The sequence below is a fragment of the Hypomesus transpacificus genome, chromosome 1 (assembly GCF_021917145.1).
Source record: "Hypomesus transpacificus isolate Combined female chromosome 1, fHypTra1, whole genome shotgun sequence".
Taxonomy (NCBI): Eukaryota; Metazoa; Chordata; class Actinopteri; order Osmeriformes; family Osmeridae; genus Hypomesus; species Hypomesus transpacificus.
The window spans coordinates 5,179,839-5,190,328 of record NC_061060.1 but is presented as its reverse complement, the minus strand read 5'-3'; the positions used below and the strand labels follow the sequence as shown (position 1 = coordinate 5,190,328).

At 44.3% G+C, this 10,490-nt stretch overlaps 2 protein-coding genes across 2 annotated transcripts; one reads left to right on the top strand and one right to left on the bottom strand.

Moving 5' to 3' along the window:
* Positions 1-2: 2 nt before the first annotated feature.
* gpr137 (G protein-coupled receptor 137) lies at positions 3-3,212 on the top strand. Its single transcript, XM_047049876.1, has 8 exons — positions 3-97; positions 708-1,268; positions 1,412-1,461; positions 1,728-1,959; positions 2,179-2,328; positions 2,424-2,552; positions 2,790-2,905; positions 3,007-3,212. The coding sequence occupies exons 2-8, from the start codon at positions 891-893 to the stop codon at positions 3,101-3,103; spliced, it is 1,152 nt and encodes a 383-aa protein (XP_046905832.1). The 5' UTR covers positions 3-97; positions 708-890; the 3' UTR covers positions 3,104-3,212.
* A 491-nt stretch (positions 3,213-3,703) lies between these two features.
* Positions 3,704-10,490, bottom strand: syvn1 (synovial apoptosis inhibitor 1, synoviolin). The gene is made up of 16 exons (XM_047049761.1): positions 10,270-10,490; positions 9,370-9,518; positions 9,194-9,286; positions 8,445-8,597; positions 8,126-8,174; positions 7,617-7,720; positions 7,347-7,473; positions 7,134-7,233; positions 6,751-6,816; positions 6,344-6,460; positions 6,054-6,208; positions 5,785-5,937; positions 5,498-5,641; positions 5,132-5,315; positions 4,844-4,977; positions 3,704-4,631 (listed from the first exon to the last, which is right to left on the bottom strand). Exons 2-16 carry the CDS (start codon positions 9,502-9,504, stop codon positions 4,450-4,452), a joined length of 1,896 nt encoding a protein of 631 aa, XP_046905717.1. The 5' UTR covers positions 9,505-9,518; positions 10,270-10,490; the 3' UTR covers positions 3,704-4,449.

The window sequence follows — 10,490 nt, the reverse complement described above, 5'->3', positions numbered from 1 at the left end:
CCCACCCACAATCGACTACGTCACCAAATACGGAAATGAAGGATTAAAGGAGTAAACAAAAATCTCTTGGTTGAGAAGCAGAATAACTTCGGACAAGGTAAAGGTTTAAATAGGAATGCATCTTATATATAAATAGTTTATATATAGTGAAGTAACACATTAAAGCTAGTTAGCGGATACTAGGCTTAATTAGATCGTCAACGTTGCGTTACAACTAGCTCTAGCTACTTACACTACACAGTAATCTTTTGTAACTATTTATTGTCGTGTGAACTCGGAGTCTAGTGAACTCCGAAAGGTTAACGTAAAGGAAATGATTAACGTTAGTCGCTATGTAGCTAAGGATAGTCTTCACCAAGAACAATAGTAGGATTGTCACTGTGTCAGTGTATGTCACTGTTTTCATTGGTTTTCTTCGATGTTCTTAACTCGCAAACGTCATCGAGCAAGACAGATTGTGTCATACGAAATTACTTTTAGGATTGTCTAAATCTAAAGTCTAAATAGATTCGGCTACATTAAAGAAATGCCATCGACATTTTCACTTTCATTTGGGAACATGGAGTTCCCCATTGCATAACGATGTCTGCTCATTGTAGTGCTGGTACTTGCTGCGTTAACAAAGATAAGAACCGTAAGCTACCAATGAGCGATGTCTTGCTATCTCTGTCTGATAAACTAACTCTGTGTTTTGTATGTGTTCACAGGTCAAATGTGCTTGGAAGAGTGTTTAACCTTGCTCTTAGCCTGTTTTATTTCATAAAATGGACCCACCAAGGCGCTTGCAAGTGTATTGTGCACACTAGCCTATGAGAACACATTGCTGATTGTATTTAAACAGAGGCGCTTGTTTAACTTGTGACACGTGTTTGCAGTGGGCCTGCACATAAATGGAAGCTCCAGTCACACCTCCATTGCCCCCCAACTCATCCCTGTCTCCCCCTATCCCTCTGCATCCAGCAGTTGCCCCGTCAGTAGAGCTTGGAATCACCATACTGTACACTGTTCTGTATGGAAGCCTCTTTCTGGTAGTATATGCCCAGCTCTGGCTCCTTTTACTTTACCGACACAAGCGGTGGAGCTACCAGAGTGTTTTCTTGTTTTTATGCCTACTTTGGGCTGCCCTTCGTACCACTCTGTTCTCCTTTTACTTCTGCAATGCCCTGGAGGCCAACCACCTGCCCACGCCCATCTATTGGCTGCTCTACTGCTTCCCTGTGTGCCTGCAGTTCTTCACCCTCAGCCTCATTAATCTCTACTTCACTCAGGTAAGACAGGCAAAAAGACAAGTAATCACTCCTAATATTTGAATGGGAAGAGTAAATAGATTTGGGGCTATGTTTGTTTTCATGGTATTGCATTCTGTTCGAAGTATTGTGTTTCAAAGAAGTGTCTTTTACTCTTTGTGTAGGTGTTACTGAAAGTGAGAGAAAAGTACAGCTCAGAGCCTGGTAAAGAACTGTGAGTACCAGCTTCCTTCACCGCAGTCATAATTACTTTGATAATCATGTTTCCTATTCGAGAAAAAAGGTTTGGGGCGCTTTTCTCTCTCTCTCTTCCTCCATCCATTTCCTGTCTCTCTAGATTGTCACTGTAAAAAATAATTACGGCAGAAAGTCCCCAAAAATAAATGTTTTACAATAATTATTTTCTTTGAAAGAACATTATTGTCTCAATGAAACCAAGTGCCAAGACTGACCTTTGTCAAACCCTCAATTTTCTCCTAGGTGTTTGGCACGCTGTATGTACGCCACGTTAAGCGTCTTGTTCTTGTGTGTCAACGTGGTGTGTGCTGTTCTCGGCCAGCGTGGGGAAGATGGAGGCCGGACATGGAGTTTGGTTCTGGTCCGGGTCCTGGTCAACGACCTTCTCTTCATCCTTGAGGCGATATGCCTCGCCGGCCTGTTGCTTGTTCTGGCTCGCCGGTCACCTACCACCAACCTTTACCTACACAGTAAGGTAGGTCCTGAATCAAGATTAAAAAAGGAGGACTATACAAAAGGTTTGATGTATGTGGCTTCAAGAGTCATCTGCATTTGCACAATTGTTATTCAAATTGACATACTGGATACAAGAGGTACAGCACAAAGTACACAACGGTAACTCAACTGTGGCAATCTTGCATCTAGTAAAGTATACGTTGTTTGGTCTGACATAGCTTTCTGTGGTTCTCCACAGGGTACGACACTGTGTCGTACGGCAGTGCTGGGAGCAGGTGTTATCCTGCTATTCTCCAGTAGGGCCTGTTACAACCTGGCTGTCCTTATGCTGTCACACAGCTGCAGAGTGGAGTCGTTCGACTTTGACTGGTACAACATCTCTGACCAGGTAATACTGTCTGAGAGTTTCCTAAATGTTTATACCAGCTTCAAGTTCTACAGTGAGATGCATCCTGACGGTTTTGTGTTTTGGCTGGGCTCAAGGCTGACCTTCGTAGTGAATTAGGGGACCGTGGCTACCTGGCTTTTGGGGCCATTCTCTTCATATGGGAGCTGCTCCCCACCAGCCTGCTCATCCTTATCTTCAGGGTTCGACGGCCACCTCAGGAAGCGGTAGGTGTCAGCAGGCCCTGAATCCAATCTCTAACCCGTTGCGTCTTCCATTCATGATTTATTTGGTCCCATTCAGTTCTCATTGTAAAGATATTTTAACAGTATTATATTATAACAGTATGGGACATGGAGTGTAGATATAGAATCCTCTGATAATGGCCATTTAACCAATGCTAGCCAACTGATAGACCTGGGGCCTTTTTCTTATGAGCACCTCTGTTTTGTTTTCTCTCCAAGGTTAGCAGCATCGTCATCAATAACAGACTTCCCCGCCCGTACTTCTTTGATGATCCACAGGGAGTGGACGGGGAATCGCCTGTTCCATGGGCCCACAGCGCCCAGCCACACACAGGGTAGATGGCACTTCTACCCTGTGTGAACTTACTTTTAGTCAAGTTTGCCAAAAAGCTGTTTGCTAATCCCAAATCATGAATTCTGTTTTTTTCTCGTATAGTTGGTATGGATCGAAGGAGACAACTCCACTTCTCTTTGCCAGCAACACAGCCGAAAATGACCAGCACCACTCTTTCTACTCCACCCCTCAGAACTGATTCATTACTTTGGGGGTGGAGGGGGAAGGAGAAGTGGTTGTGAGCCGCTGAAGGGAAATACAGGAGGCTTGTCACCATCCATTGGACCATCGTGTCTTTGCACTGAAAACTCAGGAAGTCATCAACCAGAGTTGTTTATGCACCTTGAGATCAAAACGCACCATTTTATAGTCATTGCTACGCGTTAAAAAGGATAGCGTTAATACCACTACCCAGCATTTTTGCATGACCAATTAATGTATTTATGTATTTGTATACCACACTATAATGTTTTATAGAAATGATGCCCCTCAGAACCAATTACCTAATGGAGGTGAATGGATTTTCCTTTTGTCATAACAGGTAGGCTAGACATTACTGGAGATCTGCATTCTCAGTAATCTTTGTAATATATATAACTGATCGTTCTACTTGTTTTTGTGTGTTACAAATGTAACTTTTTAAGGTGGTTAACAGCTTTTAAAGGCCAAATACCTATTCTCACCCGAAGGAGTAATTGAAGGGAATTTCTTAGTTTTTTTTCTGATAGCTAAACTTGAATATTCATTCATTTTTACATTACTGTATATAAAGCTAATAAAAAATTACAACAGAAAAATGTTTACACAGTGCCACAGCGCAATTCAATTTTAATGGTTTATTCTGCGTTATGTACAGATCATCCTATTAAAACTTTATACAGTATGTACAGGTTCATTCAACCCACTTAATTTATATAATACCCTTACAAAAAAAATCTAGAGATCACAGACAGAAAAAAATGCCAACTTCTATGTCCATAAATCCAGACACTACATCTAATTTGACCCAAATCGTATTTGAACAGTCAGACCTTATTCTGTATGTAACGTCAAGCCAGGCTATAAAGAGTGATAAGATTTACAGTAAACAAAAACAAAAAGCAAAAAATCGCACGGCTGGGTTAAATCCTTACAAGGAGATGCAGAGGTGAAATTTTGTGCCAGTGACCCCCTTGAGATTTAAAACAGTCTTCATATCTAGTCACCGTCTTAAGAATTATGGCCTGCATTTTGAACTGCAACATTGTTCCTCTAAATTCGCAAGACTTGCAAGGACCTGCGTACAAGTTTGTATAAATGTCACTGTGAGGAAAAAAAAAACATATATAATGGTATACATCCCAATAAAGAATATTCCAGAAACGAGGATGTTCCTTTTTCCCTGACCTTCTGGGTTAATCGCTCAGGCATCGTGTAGGGCTGGGGGAAGGGGGGCACGCAGAGCGAGAGAAATTGGAGTGGGGGGGGGGGGGGGGGGGGGGGGGGGGGGGGGGGACCGATAAGTCATTTCCATAGTCCATAAGTCCCATAAATCAGCAGATGTGATCAGTGATCTTCTGGAGGTGAGGTCTCCAACTTGCGAAGTCGGCGGCGCCTCAGCTCTGCAGCATTAGGCTCACCCCCATCCACAGCCACTGCCTCCTCCTCCTCCTCCCTCACTTGGTCATTTTCAGTGGTGGTGGAGTCCGCGGGCTGGGAAAAGCCTTCTGCCCCAATTGCAGGTTCAGCTTGGGGTTGGTGAGGAGAAAAAAAAAGATCTTAAGTACAGCATCACTGCAAAGACTATTAACCGATGCTGGAAACACACACCACTAATTTACATAATCACACCATCAGAGAGGAGGCTCACATCAAACCACATTCTTTGCACTTATCTTCCTACACATTTTCCACCAATACTCCAATTATTTGTAGACCTTCACAGGCAGTTCTGACTTACAGCTCTGGGAGCTGTCCTCCGGGGTTTGGTCCTGGGACTGATTCTGGTCATCAGGACCGTTCACAGTAGGGGGGGAGGACTCTGCCACTGTCGACCCGTTGGCCGTTCCGGTGCTGGACTGAGGCCGTGGGGGACTGAGGAGAGAGCGGAAGAGCTCTGTCACAATCGGATCAGGCAGCAGAAGAGAAAGAGACGGCAACAAACAGACTGAGTGCTGGAGAGGAGAAAGCCTGTGGAAAGTGTGTGTGTGTGTGGGGGGGGACGGGATGGGGGAGGACAAGAGCGTACGTGAGTGTGGCGACGGTGGTCAGGTAGTGATGGATGTTGAGCATGGCGGCGTCCAGCAGCGTGTGGATGTTGTTGAGACACTGCAGCCTGGCTTCCAGGCCTCTCCGGCCCTCCTGCTCCAGCTCCCTGAGCTCGGCCTCAGACAGGATGGACAGGGACGGGGGAGGGGGCGGCATCGACGACACTGGAAGACACGGAAACACACACGTGAAATAAAGACCACACGCCTGAGTAAGTCATTTTTACGTTGAATGCTTGTAATCTTTCAATGCTATTCCAATTCCAATTCTATCCAAAGGTTATTCAAAAATAAAGAAATGTATATATTGTTTTCCTCCAAGTAGTAAAAAAGCTGAACATGCTCACCAAATGGAGGGGGAGGCGGCATAGGCAACCACGGGGCAGATGGGAATGGAGGAGGAGGGAAGGAGAAGGGGAACCCTGGGATAGCTCCTCCAGGGTTACCGGGAGCAGCAGCGCCTCCATCCACACCAATGGGGCGACCGGCACCTAACGCGCACACACACACACACACCATTAGGACAGGACTCGTAATAAATGTGGTCATCCTTCAGAGGGATTACCCAACATCACTGTCAGTAACAAATGACAGCTGCTCTGAATATCAGTTCATTTCAATGTGAATGTCTAACCTGCTCCCTGAGTTTGACTCGTGTCCGTGTTAGCCTGTGGGGTATCTGCGGGGCCCTGGGCGCCAGGAGCCCCAGCAGGGGGGGCTGCCCCAGGGAAAGGACCCCAGAAGGGGAAGAGGCCAGGGGGGAAGTGAGGCATCATTCCTGGGGCCACTGGACAAGAGAAGTAAGGAAGGCTCTTTAGAAGCTGCTTGGGAGCTCACAGTTAGTACTTAGATACTAATTAAGTACTCGGATGATACGCTTTGATATCCTGTGCTTCTGCTCACCGTTCACAGGAGGGGCCGGGGCGTTGGCGGGGGCAGCTGGGGCAGCGGGCGGGGCTGGGGCCGGCACGGGCGTCTGATTGGGGTTGGAGGCCCGGAGGACGTCCATGCGACAGGTGGGACACGTCTGCTGCCTCTGGAACCACGAGCGCAGGCAGCTGGGAGACCAAGAGAAGAGAGACGGAAAAAGTAGAGAGAGAGAGAGAAAAAAAGAGCTAGATACTTATGAAATAGGAGTGAAAACCAAAATACCAAAACTACGACAGAAATATTTTCTGTGTAAAACGGCATACCTCGAGTGGAAGATGTGGTTGCAGGGAAGTTTCTTAGCTCCAGTGACCATCTCCTCACGGCAAATAATACAAACATTGTCAGAGGCCTGAAGATCTTCAGGGGTTGCATCCGGGTAACTGGTGACACACCAGGATATATGGTTATTAACAAGCAAGAATACTGATGTTAACTGAACCTAGATACATAGATGGAACTTTACTGATCCCCAAGGGAAATTGCAGAGGTACAGCAGCAGTGAACAAGGACAACAAGTAACTTTTTAGTGACAAAAACCCAATAATTTCAACCTAACCTTGACAGTGTTAAGAGTGTGTGTGTGTGTGGGAGGAGGGGGGGGTTAGAGAGGGACAAAAAACAGGAGAGATCAGAAGACATTTAGTAACACCAAATCAGCAATACCACTCACAGCGTATTCATGTTGCGGATAGCTCGTCTGGACATGATGGCGTCTGTTACAGCTTTCTTGAATTGCCTGAGGAAGGAGGAATAGATTACATAAATATCTCAAACAGCAATATGTTTTGGTTTGGTGGCAACATATAAACCCTGGAGGACAAAGAATCTGAACAATTTCAGTTACGCATCTGAACTTGATATACCAATGACCGTATCCCAAAACATGCAACTCCACCCCAATATTGCACTTGACTAATGTAAACTGTAAAGCATTTCAAAAGATTCCAAATCCAATTGCAATCCAGCTCCTGATTGTACACAGGCAGCATGCCAAGGACAGACATCAGCTGCAATCAGGTTATCCAGTTGTTCCGCAGCGGCCCCAGAGCTCACCTCATAGCCAGGTACATGGGTCGGATGGCAAAGAGAGGGAAGGTGTGTACTTTGATCATGATGGTCATGAACGCCATATACAGGAGTACTTTGATGAAGCCTAGATTTAAAAAAACAATGTGTGTTAGGCTTTGGGTCCAAAAAGTGGGCAATAAATGAACTAACATGAAAACTAAACAGGAATGCCAGACTGGTCATGAAATGTGTCTGTACCAGTGAAGAGCTCAGTGTATAGCATGTAGACAGCCTTGTTGTCCCAGGGGTTTTCACTCTGAAGGTCTACGGTGTGGAGGGTGTACTTGATGAAGGTGGTCAGCACCATGGTCATCAGGATGGCGTACTGAGGGGGTTAAAAGAGTGCTTTTTACACCTCGTCTCTTCTGAGTGCTTTAGCTCTTCTAAAAAGTGCATTGTTCCTTATTCCCCATTTAGTTTTCACCCATCCGAGAATCAAAGGGAGGACGATCATTATGGCCTACAAACCTCAAATCCAAAAACAAGCTGGACAGAGGCTCCACGAGTGATGATACTATGGCAAGCGTGGTTGACAAACAGGAAGTCAAGGACTGCGAGCAGCACCATGAGAGCTGTGTGCAGAGCAAGAGAGACAATGGATCAGACTGGAGACCAGTCAAAAACCTGTGTGTATGAGCAGACTTCTAGAGTAGAGAGGTACTTGACTGATCCCTGAGGAAATGTCACATTATTGTGAGAAAGCAATTTAAGTGACTCTTACTCAATCTGTTCTGTTTTCTTTTTTTCCCTGCTGAGCATATTTTCAGGAAATGTTTTTATTGTTTAATTGTGTTTTTGGTAACTTTTTTTCCTTTCCTTGGTGCACTTTGACTGCAACAGGTGCAACCTCATGCATTTGCATACAGCTTAATTTAGAAAACCATTCTGTACTGAAAGTATCAATTGAGCATATCATCATGCCCCCTTAAAGCAGCAGTATTGCAGTAGTGTGGTGGGTCTTTTTAAGGAATACTCACATAAGACTCTGAAATGAAAAACCCAGGATATATTTGGACTCCTCTCCATCTGAGAGAACAGTTTGAAAAAACATTAGGTTTAGAAATCTACCACAATGGCCTGACGACAGACATTCCATGGCAGTATCTAAAAGAACAGGTGAAACCACACCAGTCACGTAGAAATGATCTAAATCTGACAGCCAGGCACATCAGGTACAATGAATGTGACAAGCGCTCTTAGAATAATCAAATAAATCAACAATGCACAAATCCCACCTTCCCAGCACAATGAGCTGAGGTTTATTCTGCACTGAATAAAAGCTTTCCAGTCACTCACAAAGTCCACCCTGTCTTCAGCCAGCCAATGGAAGCACTTAAGGAAGAGCAGCAAGGTGAAGAGAGCCACGAAGCGAGGGGAGAAGTCGTCCCTGAACACTGTGAAAGCCAGGCACGTCTCTGTCACTGCGTACCAGGAGCGTTCAATCAGATGCTAGACAGGAAGAAGGAGAAGTTCAGACTGGAACAATAGCTCCATTACCATACTGGTGTGGAAATGAATAGCTGAAACTACAGATAGGGTGTAAACAACATAAAAACTCGCACTCAAGCTATCACCAGCAGGGACAAGTAATTACTACAACTGATACACAAGTTTCCTTGCTGATCAAGCCCAGTATGTAAGTAACTGGGATGAATGCAGGCTGTTAAACCTCACTGTCTGTTTCACTTGCCCGCTCAGTCAGACACTTCATGAGTTTGGCCCTGACGGCCAACTTTGATTTGCCATATGGTATTTTCAATTTGTGAGAAAATTAGTTTGATTCAACAGTCTATGATAATATTTTGGCAGAGCTCATTGATAGGGATCCAATTACTTTATTCAGAGCTAACTGATAAGTGAAGACAGGAGTAACACATCTGGTTAGACAGAGCAGAATAAAAAGTCTAGGCCTGGGGGGTATAAACAGAATTATAAGCAACAGGATACATTATCAGGGACTCAAGCCAGTTATTGAGCAACACATTCATTTAGACAAGAACAGTTTGATGTAAACCAACTGTGACATGTGATAGGATGACACTGACCTCCATCTCAGCTGCTCTTAGCTGTCCAAAAAAGACTTTCCTCATGAACTTCCCCAACAAGAACACCAAAACAAATGCCTGAATGTACAACACCTGACATGATAGAGGGAAATCAGCATTAGATAGACATAACATAATGTTCTCATTTAAGTGTGTGTTTGCTCCTCTGGACTCACCGCCATACTGGGGCTGCTCTTGGTGAGGTACACCACTGTGGGGTAGAACTGGTGTTTAAGAAAATAGGCATGGGCAACCACTGCTCCAGTCAGCACCAGACTGGTGGCAGTTACGAGGGCTGCACGTACCATCATTGGCTCAGGCACAGCTGTTGGGTAGAACACATTGGAATATGACAGAACAGTTTAACAATATCAGTAACTCATCAGTAAATTAACAATCTAGCCAGCCTACTAGATGTATTGTGAAACTAAAAGAACAGATATTGGATTAAGATATGCATGGCAAGAAAGGAAAATCCTAATGTTAAACCTGACATTAGAGCATAACGTCAAATAAAATGCATTTTATCCAAATATACCCTATTCTGTTAGTGTCAAATAAATGAAAGTAGAGTTGCATAGTTAGCTCTAATGGGAACAACTTAACGTTAGCCAGCTTGGTTTAGCTAACATGTAACTAAGGTTTAGGTAACAGGGTATCAAACAATGTAACAGCCCCAACATTTCTGGCAAGCCGTCTCGGCACAGGTGGTTAGCTAGATGGTTACACGTCACTAGTAACTCGAGTATTAGTCGACACTACTCTACACTAGAACTAACAAATGTACGCTAGCTAGCTACCTGCTTAACTTGACTGTAGTAATGATAGCAACATGTCCTGGTTTGAGAGATAAACTTGCCACAAGTCAGAATGTAAATATGTAGCTAACATCGTTAATTGAGGTTAGCAGTTAACGTTTCTCTAGGCTTACTACAGTAGCGAGTGTAATACTTGCATCCAATCAAACCATCATATACTTTATAGCTATGCTTGCTACGTTAGTTAGGCTAGCTAGCCTACATTAGTTAGCTAAGATAGGCTAGCTACAGTAGCTGTCACTGCACTGCGAAACTTACCGATCTTTGTCGCTTTCACAGGAATGCACTTGATTTTCTTGCCCAACACCTTGTAAAACGCTTAAACTCGGTAAACCGAATATATCTGCTCAGCCCTTATTTTATCATCTGCATGTACTATTCCATGTTCTCAACCCAATATGCTGCAATCCCCTTGCTGAAGCCTGTTTCTGATACGTGTTTATCTTTGGCTTGCTCCTTGAAGTGGCCACCTCATATCC

Coding starts and splice junctions, on each gene's coding strand:
- gpr137 (XM_047049876.1), top strand. CDS start 891: ATGGAAGCTCCAGTCACACCTCCATTGCCCCCCAACTCATCCCTGTCT. Junction 1,462..1,727: donor TCAGAGCCTGGTAAAGAACT/GTGAGTACCAGC, acceptor ATTTTCTCCTAG/GTGTTTGGCACGCTGTATGT. Junction 2,329..2,423: donor GGTACAACATCTCTGACCAG/GTAATACTGTCT, acceptor GCTGGGCTCAAG/GCTGACCTTCGTAGTGAATT.
- syvn1 (XM_047049761.1), bottom strand. CDS start 9,504: ATGATGGTACGTGCAGCCCTCGTAACTGCCACCAGTCTGGTGCTGACT. Junction 6,209..6,343: donor AACCACATCTTCCACTCGAG/GTATGCCGTTTT, acceptor TTGGTCTCCCAG/CTGCCTGCGCTCGTGGTTCC. Junction 4,632..4,843: donor GGAGGACAGCTCCCAGAGCT/GTAAGTCAGAAC, acceptor ACCAACCCCAAG/CTGAACCTGCAATTGGGGCA.